The sequence below is a fragment of the Arvicanthis niloticus genome, chromosome 8 (assembly GCF_011762505.2).
Source record: "Arvicanthis niloticus isolate mArvNil1 chromosome 8, mArvNil1.pat.X, whole genome shotgun sequence".
Taxonomy (NCBI): Eukaryota; Metazoa; Chordata; class Mammalia; order Rodentia; family Muridae; genus Arvicanthis; species Arvicanthis niloticus.
In genome coordinates, this window is record NC_047665.1 from 68,500,014 (window position 1) to 68,527,215 (window position 27,202).

The 27,202-nt window shown below is 43.7% G+C and overlaps 1 protein-coding gene across 2 annotated transcripts in view; it reads right to left on the bottom strand.

Moving 5' to 3' along the window:
• Nebl (nebulette) overlaps nucleotides 1–20,571 on the bottom strand; it is a 356,298-nt gene extending 335,727 nt beyond the window's left edge. Inside the window, exons 1-2 of one of the 2 annotated variants that reach the window (XM_076939539.1) lie at nucleotides 19,604–20,571; nucleotides 18,188–18,282 (exon numbers count right to left, since the gene is read on the bottom strand). In XM_076939539.1, the coding sequence (XP_076795654.1) occupies nucleotides 18,188–18,282; nucleotides 19,604–19,672 (164 nt within the window). In that variant the 5' untranslated portion in view covers nucleotides 19,673–20,571. The remainder of the gene's footprint in view (nucleotides 1–18,187; nucleotides 18,283–19,603) is intronic. The other variant, XM_034510049.2, reaches the window with a different exon arrangement.
• Between the last annotated feature and the right edge of the window lie 6,631 nt (nucleotides 20,572–27,202).

Sequence of the window (27,202 nt, forward strand, 5' to 3'; positions counted from 1 at the left end):
TGGCGAATGGGCTGACTGAGATCCTGTCCACCGAAAACAAACTGGGGCAGGCCCACTTCATATCACAGGATCAAGAGTAAGGACTAAGAGTCGGGCATTCCTTCCTTGCTGGAGCCCTGGCTACTGACATTACTCAAGGAAGTCTGCTTCACCGACTATTGAAAGACAGACAAAATGCATCATGACTTAATAAAACAATACGTTTAAGGCAGAGACAAGAGCTGAGAAAGTGTCGGAGTAAAATTAATGATTAAACTTTGAAATTGAAATATAAATTGCAAATTGTGGACTATTAAGATTATAAATCTCCCCACCAGAATCTTTCCATTGAACTATGGCCAAGGTCACCATCGGATTTCCTTTCTTCCTCTTAAAACTCAAGAAATAAGAGCTGTGCCAATTTTTTTATAAAATCCCTGGCCATATTTCTTCTTGCCTTTTTCATTTGAAACTGAAATTCATTTCCTTATAAATATTTTAATATCATTCTCCCATGAGCAGGAACAATCCATCAGAAAACAGTTTCCTAATTGCTTGCTTCTCAAGCTTATGCACCAAGGGAAGGGCCTGTGTGGAAGAAAATGTTACACCTGGAAAAGAACGACTCAGAAGAGTGTGTGTGTCAGCTGAAGTGGGAATTGAGGCTGCCTTACTTTCTTTCCCTGGTGCTGTGATAAAATACTCTGACAAATACAACTTAAGGGAGAAAGGGTTTGCTCTAGGTCACAGTTCAAGGTACCTCTGTCACAGCTAAAGGTCCAGGCAGCAGGAGCTTGAAGCAGTTGGTCACATCAATCCACAATTCAAAACAGAAACTGAATAATGTCAGCAGACATACCCAGCTCATATTCCCCACCGCATACAGGCCAGGATCCTCTATGCAGGCACTGGAGTTCCCACATCAATTAATATAATCAAGAAAACCCCTCTCAAGCCAGTCTAATCTAGACAACTCCTCGCTGAGACTTCCTTTTCAAGTAACTCTGTATCCTGCCAAGTTGACAACTGATGTTAACCATCAGAGTAGCCAATTTGTAGTTCAGAGAAAGCCTGTACTTCTTCAATTTTTAAGCTTTATACAAGCACAATTGATATTTTTTAAAAATATAATATTCAATGATTTCTTCGAATTTTGAAGTTCTCCGTGTGTATATTTTTCATACCACCAAACATGAAGCTAGTTTTGCTTTGCTTGACTTCATCTTAAATGTTCCTGCTATGGATTCAACCATGTCTATCTCCCCACTCCCAACCCAAAAGATGTGCTGGAATACCTCCCTCCCCTTCCATGCCCTTCAAAATATGCTAAAATCTTAACCATAATATCTCAGAATGTAACTTTACTTTGAGGTTAAGTCCTTACGGAAGTAACCAAGTACCCAAGCATGATGGCACATTTCTGGACGTGCAGCACTTAGGGGATGAAAGTGGGAAGATGCAGTGTTAGAGGTCATTCTTGGTTACACTAAGTTCTAAGCCTGCCTGGGCTATTTGATACCCTAGCAACAAAGTAGGAGATGGGAAGGAGAAAAAGAGAAAGGGGGAAAAATTAAAAAGAAGTAAAAAGGAGGCCATCAGGGAGACCTCATTGCAACAAAGTTGCGCCCTTGTAAAAGGTGGTAATTAGTACCCAGACACACACAAAGAGACAATACAAAACACAGGAGAACCTGGCCACCTTCATGCCAAGAAAAGAGGTCTGGGAGGACTTCCCACCTATCCTGGAAAAGTATCCACTCTTTAAACACACCCTATATTTGTAATGTCTGAAATGGTGAGCTACTATTTCTACAATAGAAGCATCGGTCTGTGGTTTTCCGCCACAGTAAGCCTGACGAAGTAGCACAGGCTTGTGGGGGCTTTTGAAGTCTTCCCAAACCACCCATGCACTTAGCCATGGGAGAATTTTGCCAGGAATTAATGTCACACTTATTAGGCAATGATTTCTACAATCTGTCTCTTCCCCTTTCTAAAAGTTAAATGGAAAATTTCACCATCCCCAAAGCTCAATCTTACGACAGCTTCTCGAAATGAATAGGCAATAATAATTATAGCTAACACTTCTATGATACCTCCCTGTGTTACCCATTCAGGCAGACTATAGCCAGGATTTCTTCAGGGAACCAGAAGACGGGGAAGTATTCTTATTGCCATCCACAGAAACTGAACATCCTCACCTTGCAGAAGGGTGTCTAGTCCATCACCATTTTACAGGTAGGGGAACATAAGGATGGAGAGGAAAGGAGTCCAACTTCAACAAGTCCCAAGATTCACTGTGCCACACTTTTGGCCCCAGGACCAAAATCTAAAGAATATTCCCAGATGCTCTAGACCTAGAGAGTCAAACTTCTTACCATATGAAGAATGGCCTTATATTTTCTTCTTTTCCTCCCCATTTTCCAATGCTAGGCTTTTCATTAGGACTAGGGAATCACACAAGTGCTCTATCACTGAGCTATACCCTTAGCCCTGCTTTAATTCCTTAATGACATTAATGCACTTTTAATGTAATTATATGCTTCTTAAAGACGAAAGAATACATAGGAACCCAAATCTCTTCCTTTTGTCTCTCATCATCATGACATTTATAATAAAAATCAAACATGGTTCATGTCCCTTCAGGGGCTGGGAGCTGAGCTCAGCCCTTTCCCCTTTCATCTTGACCATGAAGTAAAAGTATGCCTTATGTACGAGGCCCTACCTTTCAATCCCTGCACTGAATTTTTTTTTTCTCAGCACATAAGTGCTTTGAGTATTCCTTCACTTTTAGCTGCTCCTTTCCCTGGTGTAATCCTAATGTTAGCAGCCACCGCTCTCAGCCATCCGTCTCTACACTGCATTACCAGATTAATCTGATCCGAGGAAGCTAAGAGGAGCTCAGGTCAATGTTGCTTTTCGCATTAACAGTTCGGTCTCCCCTTTCTCCCTCTGAAACAATGGACACTTTTAAACTTAAATGTATTTTCTTTTAAACTTAAATGTATTTAAAGTCGCCCAGCTTGAGTCACGATTTTCATTCCTTCAGGTATAGCATGGGTCTTAAGTGCCCCCAAAGGTCTGTGGGCTAAAGCCTTAGTCCCCTGGTTTGGTGCTTTCAGGAGATAGTGGGGCTCTGTGAGGCTCTTGGATCACTTAAGACATGCCTTCTTTTTGTCTTTTATCCTGGTTGTGGGGTAAATAAAGAGCTTTGTCCTGCTAAACACCCTCTGCTGTGTGGACTGCCTTGTCATTGGTTCAAAGGCAGTGGGGTCCGTCCAAGCGTGAGCTGGCCTGTTCAATATTAAATCAAAATAAACCTTTTATCTATGTAAGATGACTTATCACAGGTATTTCATTACAGTACTGAAAAACTGACAACATACCTTCTTTTGTTTGCTTGGGAAATCTTTATAAAATGTCAATTGTGTGCCAACAGATATAGTAGGGAGAGTTTACATGACTCCTGGCTGTTGTCCACAGAATTCTCAAGCCCAGGCTAGATCAGCAGAGCCTTTCCCTTTCTGGTACACTATTGTAAATTCTTCCTGAAGGCTGCGTGTGCTCTGACTGGACATTTTCCCTTTCCCCTTTCACTCTTAACTTCAGCAGAATTGAAACCGTTTATTTCAAAGTCATTATATTATGACCACTACCCTGCCACCTAGTTTTTTCCAAGTTAACTCAAAAACAACTTGAGAAGAATGAAATTATAAACCAAAACAAAGCAAAGAACCAACTGGCAATCCGTTTATCCTTGTAGCTGATAGCTCATCAGGGAGAAATGATGAAAGGTTAAAAAAAAGGGGGGGGGGGGTTCCAGGTCCAGCGTGCAGAGCATGCGCAGTTCTGTGCCAGAGCCGCCTGCGTTTCTTTTCTCTCATCCTTCTCCCACTCGGTTTTGCCTTCAGGTTTCTCCTGCACATGGATTCACCTGCTAGACGTGTTTTGTTTTAGCACATGCAGCGCTTCTGTCAGAATTCCGTTAGCCGGTCCCCAACCCACGCCTGCTGTACTTGCGGAGCTTGTGTACTTTCCTTGGTGTCTGTGTTGGTGCAGATGGGAGGGCATGAATATTCCCCAGTTCATCTCTGAGCATCACTTGATCCCTCCTCCATTTAGGTGGCTCTTTTATGTGACCACCTGTCTTCTCCCACTGCAGAATTAATTTTTAAATCCTCTGTGACAGTATCTCCCAATCCACCGGGATATGAAACAGAGGGAGGGAGGGAGGGAGGGAGGGAGGGAGGGAGGGAGGGAGGGAGGGAGGGAGGGAAGGAGAGAGGGAGAGAAGGAGAGAGGGAGAGAGGGAGAGAGGGAGAGAGGGAGAGAGGGGGGGAGGGATAGAGGGAGGGAGGGAGACCGAGTTTAGGAAGCCTGTTGTCAAATACAAGACTACTGGATCCCACCCAGAATAAATGCGCTTTTTACAATTTTTCCCTTGGTCTTTTGTTTGTTTGTTTGTTTGTTTGTTTGTTTGTTTGTTTTTGGAGACAGTTTCACCCAGGCAGGCCTCAAACTATCAATATGGCCAAGGCTGACCTTGTACTCCTGATCCTTCTGCCCCTACCTCTCTAATGCTGGGGTGAAAGGCATGTGCCACCGCGCTCAGATTATGTAGTGCTGAGGATGTAGCCTAGACGCCCGGGAATGCTAGGCAAACACTTTACCAGCAGAGCTCATCCCCAGCTTGCCTTCTCCCCTTTTTGGATTATAGGCATGCACCACCATAGTCGGCTGGAATCGGTATACTTTTAAAGTCCCCAAATGTGTTTATTCCTCATCTGCTGTGTCACCGCTGTTTGGAGAAAGAAACAACATCTGCCAGCCGGCCATTTAGTAGAACACGTCCAGAGCACAGACCACTCAGCCTCCAGGTGCTGGGAACAGAAGAGAAACGCAAATAAACCAGCTCCAGACTCCCAGGCAATTAAACCCAGTGTTACATAAGAACCATTTAAAAAGACAGAGAGCACAGAGGCAAACCCTCTAAACAAGGATCCTTCTTTAGCAGCCTTGTAGCAAGAACTGTGCTAATACGGTGTTTCTATTCCCGACAGGAATAACCCTTAATTATTATGTGCCTAAAGCATCTACAAACTTTAAATAGAATTTCACGTAATGTTAAGAAAATCGGAGAACTGCGTCACTGGCAACAGGAAAGACCTTAAACAGAGTCAGAGAGAGAATCGGAGAGATGGGGGTGAGGAAACACAGATCCCACTAAGTTGTCTGTAAAGTTCTGGAAATGGAAAAAGACAGAAAATTACACAAGAAAATAAAATTGCTCCGTGAAAGAATAGAGGAGATTGGAGATGGTTCCATTAATGAAGAGCTTGGAAGTTGATCCCAAAACTCACATTAAAAAACAAGAAGTGAGCATACTTGTGATCTGAGCACTAGGGAGGTGGAGACAGGCAAAGCACTAGCTTAGTAGCTTAACCTGTGTGGCTGGTGAGAGACCCTACTTCAAAATATATAATGGGATGCACCTGAGGAGCAAAACAGCACATGTGGATGTGCTCATGCAAACACATAGATCATTCTTGAATGAATGAATTCATTAATCCCTAAGTATATTAAGTTTTCAGGGGGAAACATATTTCCAAGAACATATGCATAATATTCAAATGAATGTGTATTCAGCCTTTTACCTAAAATTCATTGTGACAGTTGCTGCTAATTGTCAATTTGACAGAATCTAGAATCTTACCATAGTCAGGCTTCTGGATATACCAGTGGAGGGTTATTTTGATTACATTAACTGAGCTGGGACAACCTGCCCACTGTGGGTGGTGCCATTCCCTAGCCAGGATCCTGAACTGTATAAGCAAAGAAAGGATTAAGCAGCAGCAAGTATTCGTTGTTCTCTGTTTGCTGACTATGGATGTGATGTGACCAGCTGTTTCAAGTTCCTGCCATCTTAATTTCTCATCATTATGGACTGTATGTACCCTTGAGCTGTGATCCAAAATAAACACTTTCTTCATAAAGTTTTGTTTGACAGAGTGTTTTATCACTGCAACGGAGGGGGGGGGAGACACACAGGATTTGCTTCTAAGCGTTTGGAAAACAGTCATATAAAAAAGTAATTTACATAAGCTACTTTTTAAAATGTTGTCTTTGTCAGCCATTGTTCAAGTGCACATCAGTGATGAACAGTCTAGCTATAAATGTCAGCATTTCACTTCATCAGAAGAGCTTGTTACTGATCAAGCATATTATCAGTTCAAGCAGGGCCAGTTCTGGCAAGAATTGCCACATGGATTCTTATGGACAGAAACATCTGCATTCTCATTGAGTCAATTGTTGGCTAGAAGGGCCTGGAATAAAGCTGAGCGATATTGCTCTGAGAGCCAAAAAGCTCACTGTGTCCCTGACAAAGCTGGCTGGACAATCTTCTCTATTAGACGTCATGTAAACACACAGCAGATGTCTGAACATACAGAAACAATTAGAACCATCTCTGCCCTCAAGGACGCTTATAGAAAAGATTCGTTTATAAGGCCAAATCTACAGAGTTCCTGAGGGTCTCTAGGTCCTAAGGTGGCTAGGTCCTCCTACAAAGGCAGCAAACTCTCTCTCTCTCTCTCTCTCTCTCTCTCTCTCTCTCTCTCTCTCTCTCTCTCTCTCTCTGTGTGTGTGTGTGTGTGTGTGTGTGTTTCCTAACTTCTGTTAAGTGACTAAATACAGATAGCAATCTTATGCCGTATGAGATAAGAAGGTTTGTGATATGAACAAAGACCACATTGATAAAGGCAGGTGGAGCGCAGCTATTGTAAAGAAAGAAATTTAATTGGCCTTCGTCTCTAGTTTCTGACAGGCATACTTTAAATACTTGGACTTTCCCAAGGAATTGGATTGCCTCTGTCCTTCATGAGCCCCATGGACCAAACTAAACTGTTTGCTGTCAAGACAGCTCAAAGTGGGGCTGGCTATTCCAAGAGACCATGTAATTCATTTGGGCTTTAAGTAGGGTTATGTCAGCTGACCTCCTCCAGAGAGTGGAGGGGATTAGAGACCGAACAATCACATGTCAAATGACTCTATTAGTTGGACTGAAGTAATGAAACCCCAGTAAATACTCTGGATATCAGAACCTGGTAGGGAGTCCTGGCTGCTGAGCACATGTGTGTGCTGGGGGCGTAGGGGGAATGGAGGCAAGAGTAACAAATTCTAGTGCCACAGAGCAAAAGCACTGCATCACCATGTCCAGGATTCTCCCAGATTCTGACCTATGTGCCTTTGTATTTGGGAGATGTTGAGTTGTATGGGTTCCCCCCTTTTGTTGTATTTGTGCACATGGATGTACAAGTGCACACACCCATGCCCAGGTATAGAGCAGCCAGAGGAGGATGCTAGGTCACTCACCTGTCACTCTGTTCACTACTGGATTTTCTCACTGAACCCAGAGCTCCCATTTTTTGTCTAAGCTGCCTGGGCAGCAAACCTCAGCAATCTTCCCTGGTCTCTGCTCCCAACAGGCACATATATGTGCCTTTTACATGAGATCTGACCTCAAGTGTTTGTGCTTATGAAGCGAACACTTACCCAGTGAGACACAGCCCCACTCAGCTCCTTGATTTGTGTCTTTGATGACAAAATAATTTTTTCTAATTAATTTACTGAGGATTTCATTCAATGTACTTTTATCATGCCTCCCCAAGCTTCTTGCTGAGTTACATGACTCATCTAAATTATCATATCTGAAAGAGTTGATATCACTCTGAAATTTCCAGCCAGTTGGTCAGGAATGCAAGTAGCAGAGAACACCTTAACTGTGGCTGGAATCTCAAGTAGCAACCCTTCTTATTGGGGACCATGCCCTCCCTCGTGGAGTGATGCCAATCCAGCACTACTTCATAATATTGCAACACTCACTGTGAACATATTTGCCAACAACAATCACTTAAAAATGCAAACCTCTTGCTGTGGACTTGCCTTCCATTGGCCCCAAGACCACCTCCACACCCAGGCTGAGAATCTCCAGGTTCCAATCTCAGCCAAAAATCAGACGTGTAACTATGCTTCGAGATGAGCCTTAAGATGTGTGGTAAAGCCAGATGTGGTGGCACAAGCCTTTAAATGCAGTGCTTGGCAGACAGAGGCAGGTGAATCTTTTTGAGTTTGAGGCCAGCCTGGTCTACAAAAAGAGTCCAGAACAGCCAGGGCTACAGAGAGAAACCCTGTTTTGAAAAATGAAAACTAAAAGTTAATTAATTAATTAATTAATTAATAATTAATGTGGTATAAAACCTACAACAATGCTGAAGAAATGGCAAGATGGGAGGCAGAATTGGGAGAAGCCCCAGAGACTCACAGGCCAGCTAGCCTTACACATAAAGCAGTGCACAACAAAAGATGTCGCATCAAACAAGGTGGACGGTGAGGACTGACACTCGAGGCTGTATCCTCCAACCTCCATGGTCATACTGTAGAACACACACAGGCATATACATGACCAGAGGTGCACACAGCCAAAGACTAAAGACAAAAGCTATAAAGAATACACACAGGAAAAGTCTAACAGTTGACTAACATAGTGTGTTTCACAAAGGTAGTCAGAGCTTTGAAGATAAAAGTGACTCATACACAGAGTCATAGCATGAGCAAGAATAAATAGATTTTAAGTAAATCATGGTAAGAGTCTCAACTGTTCCCTTACTGCTTACTGTGTGCTCAAAATTTTGCTAAGCTCATCTATAATGCTAATCAATTCTTACTTCTAAGAGACAGTCTATAATGATATCTGTTCTGCAGGTGAAATCACTGAGACTTCAGCTAAGAAACTCAATAAAGGCCTCAGAGCCAGCAGCCCAGTGTGGCTAGATGGAGAGGGGACTGAAAAAAGCATAGAAGAAAGATGATTGTGAACATCTGTCAGAAATCTAACTTGCTCTTTTCTGTAGGCAATGCAGTATGACCAGATGTGTCTATGCATAAAGTATTATGGGCAGAATACGGAAGGCTAAGTGCAAAGATACTCAAAGGGTAGGTTAGGCAGCAACAGTCAGGTCACTGGGAAATCCTGGTAAAAAAGGCTGGACCCGGGAAGGGCTAAGGGATGAGTGTGTGGAGAGAAGATGGGGTGCATAAAGTTTAAGAACCTGGAGAGATTGTGGGAGAGCAACCTTGAAAGAATGCCATAAGCTATCCAAAGCATCAAACCATCAAGAATCCATCCATGGAGGCTGGAGAGCAGGCTTGGAGGTTAGCAGCCAATACTGTTCTTGCAAAGGATCCTGGTTCAGTTTCCAGCACCAATGTCCTGTGGCTCACCGCTTGTGAGGATCCACCTCCCTCTTCTGGCCTCTGCAGGCACCTGCACTCACTTGTATGTGTCCATTCGTGGACATACACGTGCAAGGTGAAGTTACAGGTAACCTTCTTTTAAAATACCTGTGAGTAGAGCAGGCCCTCTCTTTCTAGATAAATATTTATGTATGCTATTTTTAGTTACGGTTATTGTGGCTGTGTATGTATGTGAGGAGTCCAGAAGAGAGCATTGGATCCTCTGGAGGGGACGGTTACCAGTGGGAGCAGGCCTCCTCTATGGATGTATGCGCTGACTGAAGGCAACTGCTCTTGTTCCTTGCCTGAATTTGGTAGAAGTCATTCTCTTGGCCAGCTAATAGATCATGAAGTCTTCTTTAAAGACCATATTCAGTATTAGTGTCCCTGTAGTACAGATCTGTAAGCCCCTGGCTGAGTACCCCCACTCTCTCGCTCCAAGCTCTCTGTGTTGGTTTGCATCTGCCTTTGATGAATAACGAGCATCAAGGGAGCTAATCAAGGATTCTTGTCTAAGATCTTTTTAAACCACTGAGCTGAAGCAGGAACGCAACAGACCACCCGTCTACTGGTCTATGTGATTTAAGGATGTATCCACTGTACTGGTTGCCTTTTAGCCCCTCCTAGAATTCAGTGGGAATGAGCCAAGAGATTATAGCAAGGTAAACAGAAGCTAAACACTGCCAGGCCTCTCCTTCCAGGGCTCCATTAAGAAAATGCAAAGCTAAATACAAATAAAATTAACATTGGATTCCCAACTCCGCAATAAACAATCATAGACACTTAAGCCTGGTCCTTTCACAGTTTTCTGCCTCCACAGCTATGTCAGTGCCCCATCCAGTCTCAATCAGAGAGCTGAAGAGCCATTTGGTCTGTCAGAGGAGCTATGCTGGGTTCCAGCAGCAAATCTGAGCACAGAAGAATCAATAACAATCCTTTTTACTCAGGCTCTGAACTGTGCTGGACACTCAGCTCATAAATATTGCTCAAGATCCCACTTCTAGTGCAAAAAGCCCAGATCGGCCTGGTTACACTACAGCACAAACAGAAAGGAAACAAGATTCAACCTCTTCCTGAGAGACTGCAAGGGGTTCCCGGCACTGGAGGACAGGGTACTGTGTGCACAGCAATGTCTGCATCTTTCTCACTTCCTGACTTTCTCAGGAACCACATCGTAAAACATTCATCTGAAAATGTTCAAGGAAGACGTACAACAATGTGCCCTTACAGCAGCCTCGACATATAATCAATAAGCCTTTAAGCACACACATCTATATTTTAGGTCAACCTTCATTTCACCAGGACTTAGAAGGTATTTCCTGTGCTTCATCTTGGAATCTTTGCTAATCTCACACCATTCCATAACAAACACATCACTGTGAGGAGATAGAAGGTGTACATCAAAGGCACCTTTTGGAAATATTTTCAAGTGTGTAGGAATTCCACGCAGGGTTTGCAAACCCAGTTCTCTACCATGAATCAAATCTCCTCAGTGGCTAGATAGACACCTGAGAATCCAAACATTTCTTATTCGTTCTAGAACATTTTATGTAATATAAAGTGTCCCTTTTTCAATCATCAAGAGAAAGAAGAAGGAGAGGGCCCAAAAGGGGATGAGGAGGAAAAATCTGTCACCCTTTAATATAAATGTTTACGTCAAGGAATAAAGACACTCCTTCCACTGGCATATGCAACATCAAGGCAGGCTGGCATGCTCTAATTGGTGTTCTTCAGAACTCCAGCATGACCCAATGTCTTTCCATCAAAGTTGTCACCTTTAAGACTGTGACATTTTCTCCAGTCTCTGAAAAATATTAGGCTATGTCACCAATGTCACGTGGGTACTTAATAAGTTTCATTTGACGTACTGAGGCTTACAAATATCTCCTACCCACTTAATCTCTGTAAGGTTCCTGTTAAGGAAAAAACATTTCCTGCTTTACAAAATATAATGAAACTTAGAAGAAAATATGCAAACACGGGGAAGGAATGCCCCGCTCAGGAAGGTGACCTGGTTACACTGAACCTTTTAGCAACAACACTGGATCCCATAATTCAAGATTGGGGTTCACAAGCCTAGCCCATAAATAAGGACATTTCACCCCTTGCTACTCAGACTTGGATAAACTACCTTTTAGGCTCCCCAAAGCCTAGCCAACATCTAGCTTCTTCCATATTGTCCAACTTCTGCTTGCCTTCCTAGAAGAAACCCAGCTGGGTGCTGTGCTGCATGAGGATTAAATACAGAATACAAACTCTGAAATGGTAGCATGATCACAGACCCGAAGAGAAGCTTAATTTTAACTAAGCATCATCTAAGTGGCAGGCTCAAGGGACAATCAGGTAAACAAGAAAGAACACTTCTCCCAAGTGGACACAGACAGAGAACCACATGGTTCACACATAGTGTGGTATGTCTGTGCCAAGGCTCATCTAGGGGCTGAGGGTGCTGGGTCAGCCCCCAGGAAAAATGTGGGGCTGGCAGGAAGGGAGAGCGTAAAAGCAACAGCAGCTAAAATCCATTTAGGGACCACTTCCAATCCATTAACACACCATTCCTCACCGGATCCTTGGCAGCTCGCAGTGCTCCCTGGTGTACAGGGCATAGCTATGAACTAGCCTGTGCTCAAATGCACGTTCATGGTTTCTCTGTGTTTGCTAATTCTTGTCTTTCTTCCTACTGTGTGAAAAACTAGTGTAGGGCTAGTGGTGTCACTCAGTGAGACAGTGCTTGCCCAGCATATATGAGGCCTCAAGTTTGGTCCCTAGCACTACACACACACACACACACACACACACACACACACACACGCATACTCCAATATGAGCTTTTCCATGGGGATGACTGCTATTATTCATGTACTACGTGTTCCCATCTGTCTGTATTTTTTCTTCACCTCTCAAAACACTCCCACTGTGAAAGGGCACTGTTGTCTACTGAAGGTCAGCTCTGTGCCAGACCTGTGGTAGACTTTTTCCATCTTTACCTGATGCTGTGAGTTTGGCAGGTTATGGTTTATATGTGTACCACTACGACCACCACACCCACACCCACCAGGACACTAGGGGGTGGACCTTGAGAACTACAGCCCATCTGCTTTCTTGCTCAGCCACCACCATGCGACTATCCATAAGCTCCCCACCGGGATGAGCTGCAATCCCCTCCAGGACTCAAGATAAACCTCCCCTTTCTGAAGCTGCTGCTTTCAGGCATTTTGTCCCACAGTTACAAAAGTAACTAATACGTGCTATTACCAGTCTTATAGAGGAAGAACAAACAATCCAAAGACTTGCCCTTTAGGACAAAATGGTGTCGAGATTCAGAGCCAACTACGTCATGCTCCGTAGTGCCAACCACAGGCTGCAGTTCATGAAACCTTCTTCAGTAACCACTGTTCACCCAGAAGCAGCAAACTCACAAATCCCCCTTGAAATAATCTGAGGCCATGGAGTGTTATAGGACCAAATTTGGAAGGCACACACAAAGATAAGAGAAACAGGAGGTGGAGTGGGTGTGCAGCTCAGTTTACATTTCATTACCTTCCCTTCCCTGTCCTCCGATAACCTCAGAAAGAGTACGTTAGTTACCGCAGAGAAACGGTAAGTGAGAGACAGAGGCACACTGGCCTAGATAAGCAGACTGGCAGAAGCAGGATGACCATTCTGGCTGGCTCTTAATGAGCAGCACCCAGCTCAGCATCCTCCAGGCTGGAGATAGCCAATGAATATTCACTGGAGGAATTGCTAATGCAGCCAGAGAGAGAAAGCAAATGCAACACACAGCTCCCTCCCGCTGTTTCATTTTCGAAACTCTAACCAAATCATGTTAAGTGAGACTCTTTGGTGAGAGGGAAGCTTATTTGGAAGGGTGACTAAACATATTTAGCGCAGATATCTGTGGGTTTTGGATTTTTGCTGGGTTTTTTTTTTTCCATAATTAAAGATGCATTTGACACAGTAGGAACAAATGTTTTCCTCACCCCACCCCCAAAAATCTACAGAAGGAATGATTTAGGAAAATTACTGTCAAGGTCATAATAAACTATTGCATCATTGTCTGGTCCCTCCCCAGTCCTAAGATAACGGGACATTTGGTGGCAGCATATTAAAGGCCAGTCCATTGATATTGCTACTTCTAAGCAAAAAAAAAAAAAAAAAAAAAAAAAAGGCTTCTCAGAAGAATCTGAGAACCAATGTATTTTTTCTACACACACATAATAAATGCAAATTTGACTTTCACACACAATAAATTAAATAATTTGACAAATGGCCTTGGGGTTTATATTCTTTGTGTGGCATGTGGGGCATCAGAGTGTTTGTAGTTTAGCTTGGCATATAATTCACGCATAAATACAAGCTGTGCTTTTTGTCTGATCGTCTCGCGTGTTATTTCCCCAGCACCTCTAAGCAGTGAAAACACCGCTCGGTCTTCTTTGCTTTGCAAGTTCTAAGATGCAGAAAATCCTGAATGTGCTAAACAAGAAGCCACTGCTGGCTTATAAAGTATAAAGGCTTATGAAAGCATGGCACGTACTCAAGTAGACCAGTTTGTTTTTTAAATATTTTAATAGCGTTCACTGCTGTGTTAGGAACTAAATGTGCATTGTATTCAATCTCATTCCGAGGATACACTCTATTTTGATCGTCCTATCAAAAAGATCAAAATGTAAATGCCATGTAAATTACATTTTCTACATGTCCTCCTTTGCATGAAGGCAAACAGAATACTTATATCTTCTCTAAACACGTGAGAATATAAGCAGGCAACGCATCTAAACCCAACAAGTATTCCCTGCCTTGTTCCATTAAAAAAAGATGCCCTCGGGTATCAATTACAAAGAGAACGCCTGTGCTTACGCTTTCAAATTTTTAAGCACAACGTTAATATTTATTTCAAAGGGTCTCAAGTTAATTACGCATTATACTGTCTAAAAGAAAATACTATATAAGTACTCTGCCTGAAACTCTCTTAAGAGGCCATCTAAGCCAAGAGAACTGATAGCAGAAATTGAATGCCTGACACTGAACTTGTAGTAGCCAGGAAAAATTGGTATTTTCCTAACAACTAAATATAAACTCTGTACCTTGATTGGATCCTAAAATAAAACGTACATGAATTTGCACATACACCTGTACACAGACAAATGAAAAAAGAGACAATCTCAGGACAATAAAAGAAATGTAAGTTAAACGTGGACCAAATGTAAGTATTATGAAATTTCTATTTTCTTACACATGAAAATGGTTCTGTGGTTCTTGAAGAAAAAAACCTTCTTAGTGCATGATATCATGTTTAGGGATGACGTATGACAACATATGAAACTGGCCAATCACCTTTTAAAATGTGTAGAATTAGATGCAGGAGAAAAGTATGAAGTAAAATTGTCAAAAGATTAATAAAAGTTAACTCCAGGTGAGAAGCACACACATAACCAACGGAAAAATCTGCCCTCCTTACCTGTGATGGCTGGCCGTATCTGCAGGTTCGCCTTCTTTCAGATGAAAGCTCCTGGAAAATATCTGTCTATACTAAACACGTGCAGGGCTTTCTCCTGTCACCATTACCTAAGCAACACATCGTGAGAACTATTTGCATAGCATCTACATTGTGCTTATATAAGTAATCTAGAGGTGACATAGTATGTGGGAGGACATGTGCAGGTCACAGACAAACACCTCATCATTTTCTCTAAGGGTCTTGAGCATCTACCAATATTGCTGTGGAGACGGGGGAGGGGTTGCTGGAACCTATAGGCCTCAGATACTCAGGAACAACTGTATTCTTCTTTTAAGATTCTCAGATTAAAAAGTGATATTTGAGCATATGTGTATGTCAACTACTGATCCAAACTAGGTACAGATAAAATGTTGCTTTCCATGGACAGACAGAAAATGTTTCATTTTCTTGGAGCTTAATTCATTAGAGAATCCATTTTCCACCACTGCCCCAGAGAAATTATGGCTGCCCTTCTGTCAAAGACTACAGGGAACAGATGATTGACAAGCAGCACGTGAATTAGAGCAGATGTGTATGATCCCTAGAGGGTAATCCACAAGGACCAGATCACATGGTAACACATGCCCTTAAATAAATAGGGGCTGAGAACAGTGGATAACTCTGAGCCCAGAAACATCATGGACAGCAGAACATGCAATGCATGAAGCCTTGTTTTCTGAAGCGTGCTAACATAGGATGAGTACTTGAGCTAAATCAGACGAGTGCAAGACATCAGCTCTCTCATTCCCCCAAGAAAAGGATTCTTACCTTCCTTTTATCTGTCCAAAAATGTGAACTGCCAGGTCCAATATTAAGCAAAAAGTCAGGTGGTACTCTAAAATTTCTAGCTCAAATTACTGACAAAACACTAGAAACATCGGTAACAGAAATCTATAAATATTTAATTTAGAGATATCTAAAATTATTAAAAACTAATACTTAAGCTTGTGAAACCACACAGTAGGTTATTTCCTAGCGATGGAGTTCTTTTGTTTGAGGGTCTAAATCTCAGTGTTTCTGGGCACTAGTCCACTGTTAAGTCAGAGTTCAAACCAGCCCTTTCCAACTTGTTCAAACCTTGCAACAAACTCTGATACTCTTTCATTAAGTTGAGCTAAGCAGAAAGAGCTGGACTTTTGAGTGTGTGAGCATGCGTGCGAAGGCCAGAGGTCAACCACAGGTAAGGTCCCTCAACAGTTGCCTACATTGTTTGTGAGAAGGAGGTCTCTTATTAGCCTGGAGCTCACCATATATGCTGGACTGGCTGGCCAGCTAGCCCCGGGGACCCACATGACTCCTCCTCCCCAGTGCTGAAACCATGCCTTTTTTTCCCCATGGTTTCTGGGGAAAGAACTCAGGTCCTCAAGATTGTGTACAAGCCCTGCACTAAGTAAACCACCTACCTCGCAGCCTCCTTCTTCTTTTTTTTTTTTCTTTTCCTTCATTCTCATTCAATTTCTCCATCTCTGCATCTCCTCCTTTTTTTTCTGTCTTTTGCTTCCCCATCTATGGCCCTTTGAGGAATCAGAAGGCATTGCTATGCACTGGGTTAAGCTCCAGGCAACAGAGCTGTTAAGCATCCTTCCTGATACTGACTGGCCCATTAAGCTGGGCCATCAGGCCACAAGTTAGACACTTAGAGGAAGGTTAGTTGACTTTCCTTTACCTAAAGAATAATTATCTTGTTTATGGGTTATCAGCCCCTTCTCCTCTTGTTGCACCTACCTTTGATCTAAAACCAATTTTTATCCTTCTCAAGGAACCAGAAGATGAAAGTCTCATTTTTGCTTTAGATTTTTTTCTTTAGTAAGGTATATGGTCTGGGAATGTTGAGAACAGATTTGAGGAATATCTATGCATTATAGTTACCTAAAGAAGTCCTGAATTCTCTTCAGTCCTCAAAATTCTAAGTTCCTGGAAAGCTTCTGTATACCTATCAACACTAATCTAGAACCAAAAAATACTCAAAAGAGAGACAAAAAAAATGTTATTCTCTACCATACTGTATGTTTGTATCTGCAGGTATGTGAGTGAAACATGTGTGCACACACAGAAGACATGTCACTCTCCAGCTTCTTCCCTTGACACACAATCTCTCACGGAACCTGCCTAGGTCGATGGCCACTAAGTCCCATTGCTTCCCCAGTCTCCAGTCCCCACAATGCTGAGGTTACAGGCACTGATGCTTATGCCACAAGTGCTCTTTCCCACCAAGACACCTCCTCAGCCCTCAGATGCTTTTAAAGTCCTGCACCAGAGGTCTGAGCACATGGTTTGTTTATCAAGAATCTGCTGACTAAGAGATACTGCCTGTACAGGATGAAGACAGACAGCCCTCAGCCTCCCAGAGGCCTGTGGAGCTGCTTCAACCACTCTGTGGAGGAGGAAGTTCTACCCAATATGCCAACTAAAAGGTTAGTGTCTGTCTAGAGGTCTCCGGGTCACCTCTAGGCCTGATCATGACCACAGGGGAAGTGGGAAGAGAAAGATCAACCATCAGGACTAAATGCCCACTGTGTGACCCCAGGGATGCTCAAGGGAGTGAAGAAACACAGGCCCCAAGGCAATAAGAGAGGCCTTGGAAGCTGGGCCCAGTGTGGAGCCACTCACAGCCTCTGGAAGTGATCTGAGCGCTGTCCTGAAGCTTAGCTCTTCCAAGCTTTGGTTTCATACCTTTTGTAGAGGGGGTAACAAAAGTGACTCTCATTTCTTAAATGATTTGGGTAAAGACTAACCTGCTATACATAAAGTACTCTAAGCATGGCCTGAACCATGGTAAACGCTATGTCAACGCTAGCTAATCTGGCCTAGAATGTGCCCTCCAGGAAGCCCAACAAAGAGGCACCAATGCTTTATTTCCCTGGAAGTTACCCTGTCTACTACGGAAGACCTTTGACAACAGATCCAATACTAACCAGGTAGGAATCACATGACAATTCTTTTCATCTCTTGTTTAAACTCCAGAACACCCAGGGTGATGGTCTCAGTGAAGACCAAGCAAATGAGGCTTCTTTCCCTAGCAACAAGGTTCAGATATAAAATTGCGAGATAGCAACATCCTATGATTTCAGGGGAAATTGGCATGTGATTAAAATGGAAATCTGCCTGACATGCATGTCAGAGCCCACACATTCTCAGTGGGTAAATTCTGCAGCTTCTAATAATTGTCCCTAAGTCTGCAATGCTGTGAGCCTCAAAAGCTAACCTGGTAGAGTAGTCACACGAATTACCCTACACATTAGCAGGACAGAAATATAGTGACCTTCAAAGCAGTAAGTGACCATGGAGTCTGTAGCATAAACAGGTAATTGGCCACCTGCGCACCAGGGTGGCACAGTGAGTCAACTCTTCAGAAGACGCATGTGGACTAACTTAAGCACCCATGCTGGGCCACACCTGGAGTACCACACTGGCAGGACTTACGCGTTGCAATAGGGCTTCTTCTCATAGCCTTTGTAGTTGTTCATGTTGAGAGCCATCTTGCAGACCTCGCAGTGAAAACATCCTTTATGCCAATACTGAGAAGGAAAGAAAAACAAAAACAAATACTTAACGTTTCATTGCAATACCAGCTCTGGACAGAAAGGCAGGGAAGGCTGTCCATTTGATAACACTACCAGGAAATGACTGTAGGTAGTGGCAGGCATCTATTTTCAGTTCAGTAAAGAAATCAGACAGCGATAAAAGTTGATTTTTAAATTACTCCCACCACTATAGACTAACAATGGAAGAAATGTCAGGGGTCTATGCATATCATAGCCAACAGGGAACCCTGAGCTCAGTCAATGGAAAAATAGAGCCGGTGGTGTGGCTTTAAATGAAAACGGTCCTCTTTCCAAATGTCTAAATGGTTTTTGTAGGATTTCCACACGCGTGTCCACCGGAAGTCAGACAACTCACAGTAGCAGAGGTGAACTATGTAAGTACCCTTGCCCCCATCCCCACCCAGTTTCCACTAAGTTGCTGAACGTTGTCTCTATCTGAGATGAAGGCTTACTCTACAGTGGCATTTGTAACACCAAACGCAAATTTCACTGAGACCGCCTACGGCTGGTTTCAATTGTCAGTCACCCGGGATCACACTGGGTCTGTCTCCCAGGCTGTTCAACTCCATCCACACCCAGGAAGGGCAAAGCTGCAGCGACCCAGGTAAAGCCACTTCCTCTGGAATTTACCCTGGTGGAACAGGCGTACGCCGGTGGGTCAGCTTGCTACACCGGGCTGGATCTCTCCTAGAGGTTTTATTTCTTAGCACTGCAGCAGCGGCCACACTACAACATATTAATTGCTATTTTCCTTTTCCTGAACCCTGTGTTCCCAGAACTTCTGAGGACTGGGTGAAGGTGTCAAGGTCCGTGCAGTGGGGAGGGAGGGACAGACTGAACGGGGGAGGGGGCGCGGCTTGTCAAACTGCACCCCCACACACACACACACCCCGTTCCCAGCCTGGCTCCTGGGTGACTCAGCCGGCTGCTGCTGGGTGCTCAGCCTCGCTCCTGTGTTCTCAGCTTGGCCCCTGGGTGGCTCAGCCTAGCTACTAGGTTCCTATCCTGGCTCCTCAGTGCCGGGGCTACCATGCGTCCTTCAAGGAAGCTATATGGATGTCGCGCACCCTACATCCAGGACAAAAGCATTTTCCAGTTCCAACACCCTTACCATCCAATCGTGGAGATCTCAGACACAACGCCTGGGATCTTCCTTCGAGCATCCTCTCCCTGTGACAAGATCCACGAAACATAACAACCCACTCATCTTTCCAACCCAGGTGCCAAAACTTCTTCGAACAGGTGCAACCGGGAGCCCGGAAGGTCCGGGCTGGCCAGGCGCCCCTTCGCTCACCTTATCCAGGCAGTTGACTTTCTCGGTGGGATACACCACTTTTCCGCAGCGGGCGCACTGGGGATTCATTGTCGCGGTTCCCGCGGGCGGTGGCTGTTGCTGCGGCGGTGACTGGGGGCTCCGAGGAGCCGCTGTGACATCCCCCGGAGAGCCCCGCGCCACCTCCGGGCAGGCAGAAGGGCTTCGGGCGCTGGCGAACTGTCCTGGAGAGGTGCAAGGGGGCGCGGCGGGGCCTGGGGCAGGCCGCACTCAGCGACGCTGGCACTGGGCTCCCGGCTCGGGCTGTGCGCCGCTGGCTCTGCGTCGCTAGCGCTCCAGGTACCGGTGACTCACAAGCACTCGCGCCCGCCCCTTGCGCTCGCTCACTCGCTCCCCCGCCGCCACCGCCGCCGCCGTCGCCGCGCAGGCCAAACCCACCAGCGCACACCGACCCAAAGGGCAGAGGACCAGCCTGTCTGGCACCAAGGGACAGAGGGCGGCGCAGAGGGAGGGAAGATTAGGGACCCGGAGAACTCCACACGCAGCCGCCCACGGAGGCCTGGGGAGCCAGCACCCACGGCCGCAGCAGTCCCGGGCGCCCAGGTGGGCGGCGGCGACAGAGCGAGCCAGGCGGAGGAGGTCAGGGCTGAGGTGACGAGCTCGGGAAACGCTCAAACCCGAGCACTTCCAGGCCCCTTCCTCTCTCCTCCTCCTCTCACTCCGGGGTGATGTCTCTGACACCCAGAGGTCGGCCAAGGATGTGCCCAAGCTCCTCCTACGTCTCAAGGGACCAGCTCCGCAAGGTAGCGCTCAGCACACGGGCCAAGACTCCTACCCTGAGATGAGGCTTTCCCTGGCTGGAACCGAAGACGCTTGGCCGGAAACTGGGAGGTTCGCGGGAACCAAGGGACTCAAGTCCCCCATACACCCCCTTGGGCCACCTGGATCCCACTACTACCAGGCAGAGAAAATGAGTAGCGTCCCTGTCTGAAGTCCTTGATGAGGAAGCTTTCTTGGTGCCCCCTAGTCGCCGCAGGTTTTATACTCATTGGAGAGCTACTGTTCATTACAGGCCAGAATCAAGTCTCTCTTGATTAATACAGTCAGTGTTCGCTTTAAGTGAGTGTATTCAGAATATTGTTTTGCAATTAAGTACCACAAAGATCTGAGGAAAGTTCGCTTGCGCTAGGAGAAGCAATTACAAAACCCATCATCCAAACCAGAAGAGCCAGCAAAGCAAGCAAAGGGTCGGATGGACAGGGACAAACCACCACGGTTTTCCGTTTTAATAATAACATCGGGTTATTGGATTCGTGTATGAAAGGCAAACAAATGGAGCCCTGTTAACTGTATTTTGTGCCTGACCCTGCCACCCTGCCACTTACTGGGTTTGTGGCCTTCTGCCAATGCTTAGCCTCTTTTTGACTCAATCTTTTCATCTTCAGAATGGGGCTGACAACAGAGTTACAAAACAGCTCTGACCCTTCAGGAGGGAGGGTTAAATGAGTCTGCAGTGTTAAGCGCTTCAACCTCCCTGGCCTCCGTGAGCACCACATCAAATCGGCTAGGATTATCATAAATTGGTTGTAACAAACACATTCCTTTCCTAGCAAGAGGATTAAGATTCAGTCATGCCACTTAGCAACTTCTGTGACAAACATTTCTGTCAGTTCAAGAAAAATCATAGCTGCACCTCTTCTGGAGACAGCTATTGATTGCCAGGCCTCTGAGGCAGGCTGCACCGTGAAAGCATCCAAAAGAATGCCGGGGCTGTTTGGCTTTTCAAAGAAGTAACTTCTTCAAACATAGTCACCAAAGCCAGTGGCTCTGAGCCTCTCACTGCTGTGTCCACAACCCCACCTTCAAAGCAAATAAAAACATAATTTGCTATCAGAGAGTAGCACTTATCCTTAAAAACACCTCAAAGATCATTAAAGGTGACTATGGGCAAAAAGGTATGTGTGTAATCTCCCAAAAGGCAGCAATTTTTATCATTTTTTTTTGTATTTATTTATTTATTTATTTATTTATTTATTTTGGAAGTGCTGACGTGGAAAGACCAGCCAGAATATCCTGGTAGACTCCGTGTCACTGCATGGACTCTCAAAAAAGGAAGACAGGAAGCTCGCAGTCAGAGAAGACGTGCCAATAGAAGCTGAAGTCTGAGAGAGATTTAAAGATACTACAATGCTTGCTTTGAAAATCAAGGAGAGTGGAAGGAGCTGAGGAACATAGGCAACCTCTAGGAGACTCTGGAAAAGCCACGGAAACAAGTTTTCTCCTAGAGTCTTCCAAAGGAATACAGCCCGGCCGCCACCTTAATTTTAGATGTTCTGGTATTCAGAACTGTGGTATGACAAGCCTGTGTTATGTTTCATCGTTAGGTTTTGTTTGGTTGGTTTTGGTTTTGTTTGATTCAGTTTTATTTGGCTTAGGTAGGATTGGAATTGAGCCTCTGACTTTGTGCATGTGAGACAAACACCCTACCTCTGAACTACAGATTCCATTATTTGTGTTACAACAGCAGCAACAGAAAACTCAAACATCTGTGTGAACTTTGACCTTCCTTTCGGCCACAGTGAGTTACAAACTAGTCCTTTAGGATTAGTAGGCTAGGTCAAGATGGCTAGGATTCTTTAAGCACAACCTTAAAACAAAGTGGGCAAAGACAACAGATGCTCATTTTCTTACCTTCTGATAAAAAGACTTTTTCACACAATTTACCTCACTCCGTTAAATTTCATTCATTAGATACAACATAGGCAGTATACTGTTCAAAGTGCTTCTCAGAAATCTCCCTTCTTTTTTTCCCTTGAGTACAGAGCAATTCACTGAGTCATAGTCTTGTCACAACTAAATCAACTCAGAATGTGTCCCCCTACCCAATAACCCAGGCACTAAATCCTGTCCATTTTATCCCCCAAAGACTTATTGAGTCTGTCTCCGTGCCTCTGACTTAATGTAGCAAATTTTGTCTCCTTTATATCTTTCTGTAATTAATCCCTAAATATTTTATCATCACACAAGATATGGAAGAAAATATGATTTTAGCCTCCTAGTCCATAGCAAGAAATGTTATCAACAGGGCTAGGGATATATCTCAGTTAGTAAAGTTCCAAATTCAAAGGCCAGTACCACATAAAGCCGGGGACAGTAGTGTCCACCTGTAATGTCACCACAGGCAAGGTAGAAACGAGAGGATCACTACAAGCACAGGGTGGATTTAAGGCTGCTCTGAGGCTACATGAGATCCTGTCTCAAAAACGAAATGGACTGAGAGTTTGCCCAGTGGTTAGAACACTTGCTCTTCTAGGCGTCCCAGGCTTGATTCCTAGCACCTATATGTTGGCTCACAAAGGTCTGTAATTCCAGTTCCAAAGGATTTGATTGACACCCTCTTCTGATCACTGTGGGGCATCAGACATTCACATGGTGGATAGACGTACACTCATACAAAAGTTTTTTAAAAGAAAAAAAGAAAAGAGAGAAAGAAAGAAAGAAAGAAAGAAAGAAAGAAAGAAAGAAAGAGGAAAAAAAGAGATGTCATAGACAGAAAACTTGTATTTGTCCAGGTCTGGGAAATGGCCCCACCCCTGAAAATGCTGTGTAATTTTTTTTAAATAAAGCATGCTCATATAAGATAGTAAACATAGTGCCCAGTAAGAATTTAATCAATATTTGTTGTTCTATATTTGGTCCAATGCTACTTATACTGTATTAGTTGGGTCCCCAAAATTGCATAAAAATCTGCATGTCCACACATAAGACCCTACCCCCAGTTGGTTCTGATTGGTAAATAAAGTTACTGGCAACCATGGTTGGGCAGGGTGACAGAGGCTGGACTTTTAGGAGAATGGCTAAACTTAACTTCATTTCCGGGCAAGGAATGAAGGAGAGGAAAGGAGACAGAGTAGCCATGTCTGGAGCGGAGTCCAAGCCAAGCCTGTGAAGTCCATGACAGAGAGACAGCCAACCAGTGAGAACCAGGGAAGAGCGGCCCCAGGGCCTCCCTGACTGGGTCTAGGGCAACAACAATGGAATATAAATTTTAGTAAGTAATAACTCAGGAATATCAGAGGAGAGATGTTAGCCACGTGGAAGTTTGGGAGTGGCCTATCCACTGAGCTGTTTAAAGCATACTAAAATATAAAGCTCTGTGTGTGTGTGTGTGTGTGTGTGTGTGTGTGTGTGTGTGTGTGTGTGTGTGTGTGTTTCATATGAGAACCCAGAACATTGGGCCCCATATCGAGCAACACATGTGTCACTGACACTGGGTCAATTGGAGAAGAGATTGATTGGTAACTGCAACAATTTGTTATAATCACTGAATTACTAGAACAAAATTTTAAATTAGGCTCTATGCTACATTTTAAGATAAATCAGATGGTCCATGACTAAGATGGTAGCTATTATTATCCTTTTCATATATTCTAAAGTCTGCTTTCCTAATCATCTGCCTACTTCATAAATATCAAATTACCAAAATAAAATTGACACAGAGAACGATTTTCTTGCCAGGCACAGTGGCACTCATCTTTAACACCAGCACTCTGGAGACAGAAGCAGGTGGATGTGCCTCAAAGCCAGCCTGGTGTGCAGAGTGAGTACTAGACCCACTAGAGCTTCATAGTGAGGCTGTGTGAAAACCAACAACAACAATAAACACTTTTCTTCTACAGAAAGAAATAAGTGTCAATAAAGTGATTAGCCACAAATTGGGGCCATATATCACATGCTCCCTCTCCCAAGGGACAATCAGGGAAGAGAAAGAAAGGATTATAAGAGCCAGATGTCAGCAAAGACTGGAGTGAGACATGACATGGACCTTCATAATCTTGAGCTCATAGCAACTAGGATTGTCTCACAGGGACTGTCATTGTCTACACAAGAGCAAGCCAGTCAACATTCCGGCATAGACAGAGGGAGAGGTTCATGAGTCCCTCCCCTAACTGAACTCAGATTCACAGCTGATGGCTGCAAAGGGAGAAAAAGTCAGTTTTATTTTAAGGTGTGGCCCCTGTAGGCCCAGCACCCTCCTGTGGTTAATACCACACCCACTGTGAGTATGTGGGCAGCACAAATTGGACTTGGTAGGTTATTTTAAAAAATTAAAATAAAAGACATGAAGTCAGGAGGTGGTGGAGGATGGACCTGGGAGGAGTAGTTACGGGGACAGCAAGAGGTGAATATGATCAAAATATATTATATTATGTATAAAATTCTCGAAGAATAAAAGTAGTATATTAAAAATAATTATAAATATAAAGAAAGAATGCATATGAAATAAATCTGTATGATTGTCTTCATCACTTTTCTACTGTTGTGATAAGACACCAGGACCAAGGCAACTTGTAGAAGAAAGAATTTATTTGAGGCTTACAGCTTCACAGGGGGTATTCCTGAACATCCTGGTTGAGATTATAGCAGCAGGCAGGCATGCACGGCACTCAGCTACTGCTTGATCCACAGTTGTGAGGCAGAAAGAGAAATATGGAAATGGCATGGGCTTTTGAAACCTCAAAGGAAGCCCCCAGTGACACATCTCCTCCAACTGGGCCACACCTCCTAATCCTTCCCATATACCTCTTCCAACTGTTAGCTAAGCATTCAAATATGTGAGCCCATGAGGGCCATTAACGTTCAAACCACCACAATGATTAAGTCTATAATTTACTGTTATGTCTTTATCTCAACTCCATAAAATCCATAAATTGAAATGAGAGAGAGGAGAGAGAGAGAGAGACTCTGGGAGTTAGTAAGGAGAGTTGCACCCCAGACTTGAAGGAAGGTAACTAACTAGCCACGTAGCAGACAATATAAATGGGTTGATATAAATTAAGAGTCAGTTGGGGAGCAAGTCTAGCTTATGGCCTAGACATTTCATTACTAAATCATAAGCCTCCGAGATGTTATTCGGGAACTGGGGCAAGGGTGGAGCCCATGGTTACACTAATGTTCTGTTTTTGGAAAGGAGGGCTGTGGGAGAAAATGCAGTCCAGACCATGAGGATTCGGCTCTCACTGTGACATCAGCACCTTGTAAGAAGGAGTAGCAAGGCTGGTTGGTGTTCTTTGCCAGAACCATCCGGGCACACTGATTCCCAGACTTGCAGCCTCCAGACCACACAAAAGTGTTGAAATCATTCAGTTTTAGGGGTATTTGCATGGAGTCCAAGTTGACTACCTGGACATCCATGTAGCTTATAACTAACTCAGGGGAAATATTCCTGCCTAGTAAAAACAATGACAGAAATAAAGTTAAGAAGTTTTTCTCTTTCCTGGTAGTAGATTCTCGTGCTTTTTTGCATCAATGATCTGACTCACTAATTAGCAACAATTTCAAACTGCAAAGTAAAGTAAATTTCCAACCTGCTTGGCAAGAATTGCAATTATTGCAATTATGTTCAGGGACAAATTGGGACTCATTCTCAGCATACAGAAGAGCAAATAAAAGTTTAACTGTAATAATATCAAAAGTAATATCAAATTCTATAATACAGCCATGATCAAATAAGAATTGTTTTAGGTGGTTTTGAAAAATCAAATCCTAGATAAGATATAGCTAGTGGTCATTTTTTTTCTTTTAATTAATTTTAGGATACATTAGTAAAGGTGTATATATCCTTGTCTTTAAGATTCAAAAAATAAGAACAAGGAAAGCTTAAGGAGTTGAAAAGAAAATCCTGAGTCTCGGGCTGGAGCTATGGCTGGATTAGATGGTAAAATGCTTGGCAACCACACTTGAGAACCTGAGTTCAATTCCCTGACAACCCGAGTTTAATCCCTGTAATTCACTGTGAAAGGAAAAAAAATGGCTTGTGAAGGTTTCCCTCTGATTTCCATATCTGCACCATGGAACATATGCTTGTTCTAACTCCTGCAAATCAATAAATAATGTTTTTAAGCCCTGCTCATTATCTCAGTACTGGGGAGGTAGAGACAGGAGGATACCTGGGACTTGCTAGCAAGTCAGTCTAGCTCAGTTGGTCAGTCTAGTTCAGGGTCAGTCCAAGACCCTATCTCAAAAAAAATAAAGCAGAGAACAATTGAAGAAGATACCTGACCCTGCCTTCCCAAAACCCGTACGTGTATGTATGTACAGAGAGAGAGAGAGAGAGAGAGAGAGAGAGAGAGAGAGAGAGAGAGCCTTAAAGTACAGAAAACTGCCATTTCTAAATGACATTTCAAAGACCTGGGTCTACATCATCCAGTAGAAATAGGGTTTCAAATATAAGACACACATATCATTTTCAGTTTTTGGATAACTATATTTTTCAAACAATAACAGCTAAAAAAGAGACAAGTAAAAATATTTTAGTAATATATCTCATTTTTATTTGATCCAATTTAGTTAAACTATTGTTTCAACATGTGATCAATATTTGTTTGTTGGTTCTGTACTAAGACTCCAAACCTCTGTGTCTACTTTCATTCTTGCATAATCTCAGATGGAATTGTCCTGATACTGGGGCAGGAGAGATAGTTCAGAGGTTAAAAGTTCATTCTGCTCTTGCAAACGAGCAGAGTTTGGTTTACAGCATCTATATCATACACCTCACAACTGCCTGTAACTCCAGCTACAGGAAACTGAAGCCTTCTTCTGGCTTACACAACAGGTACC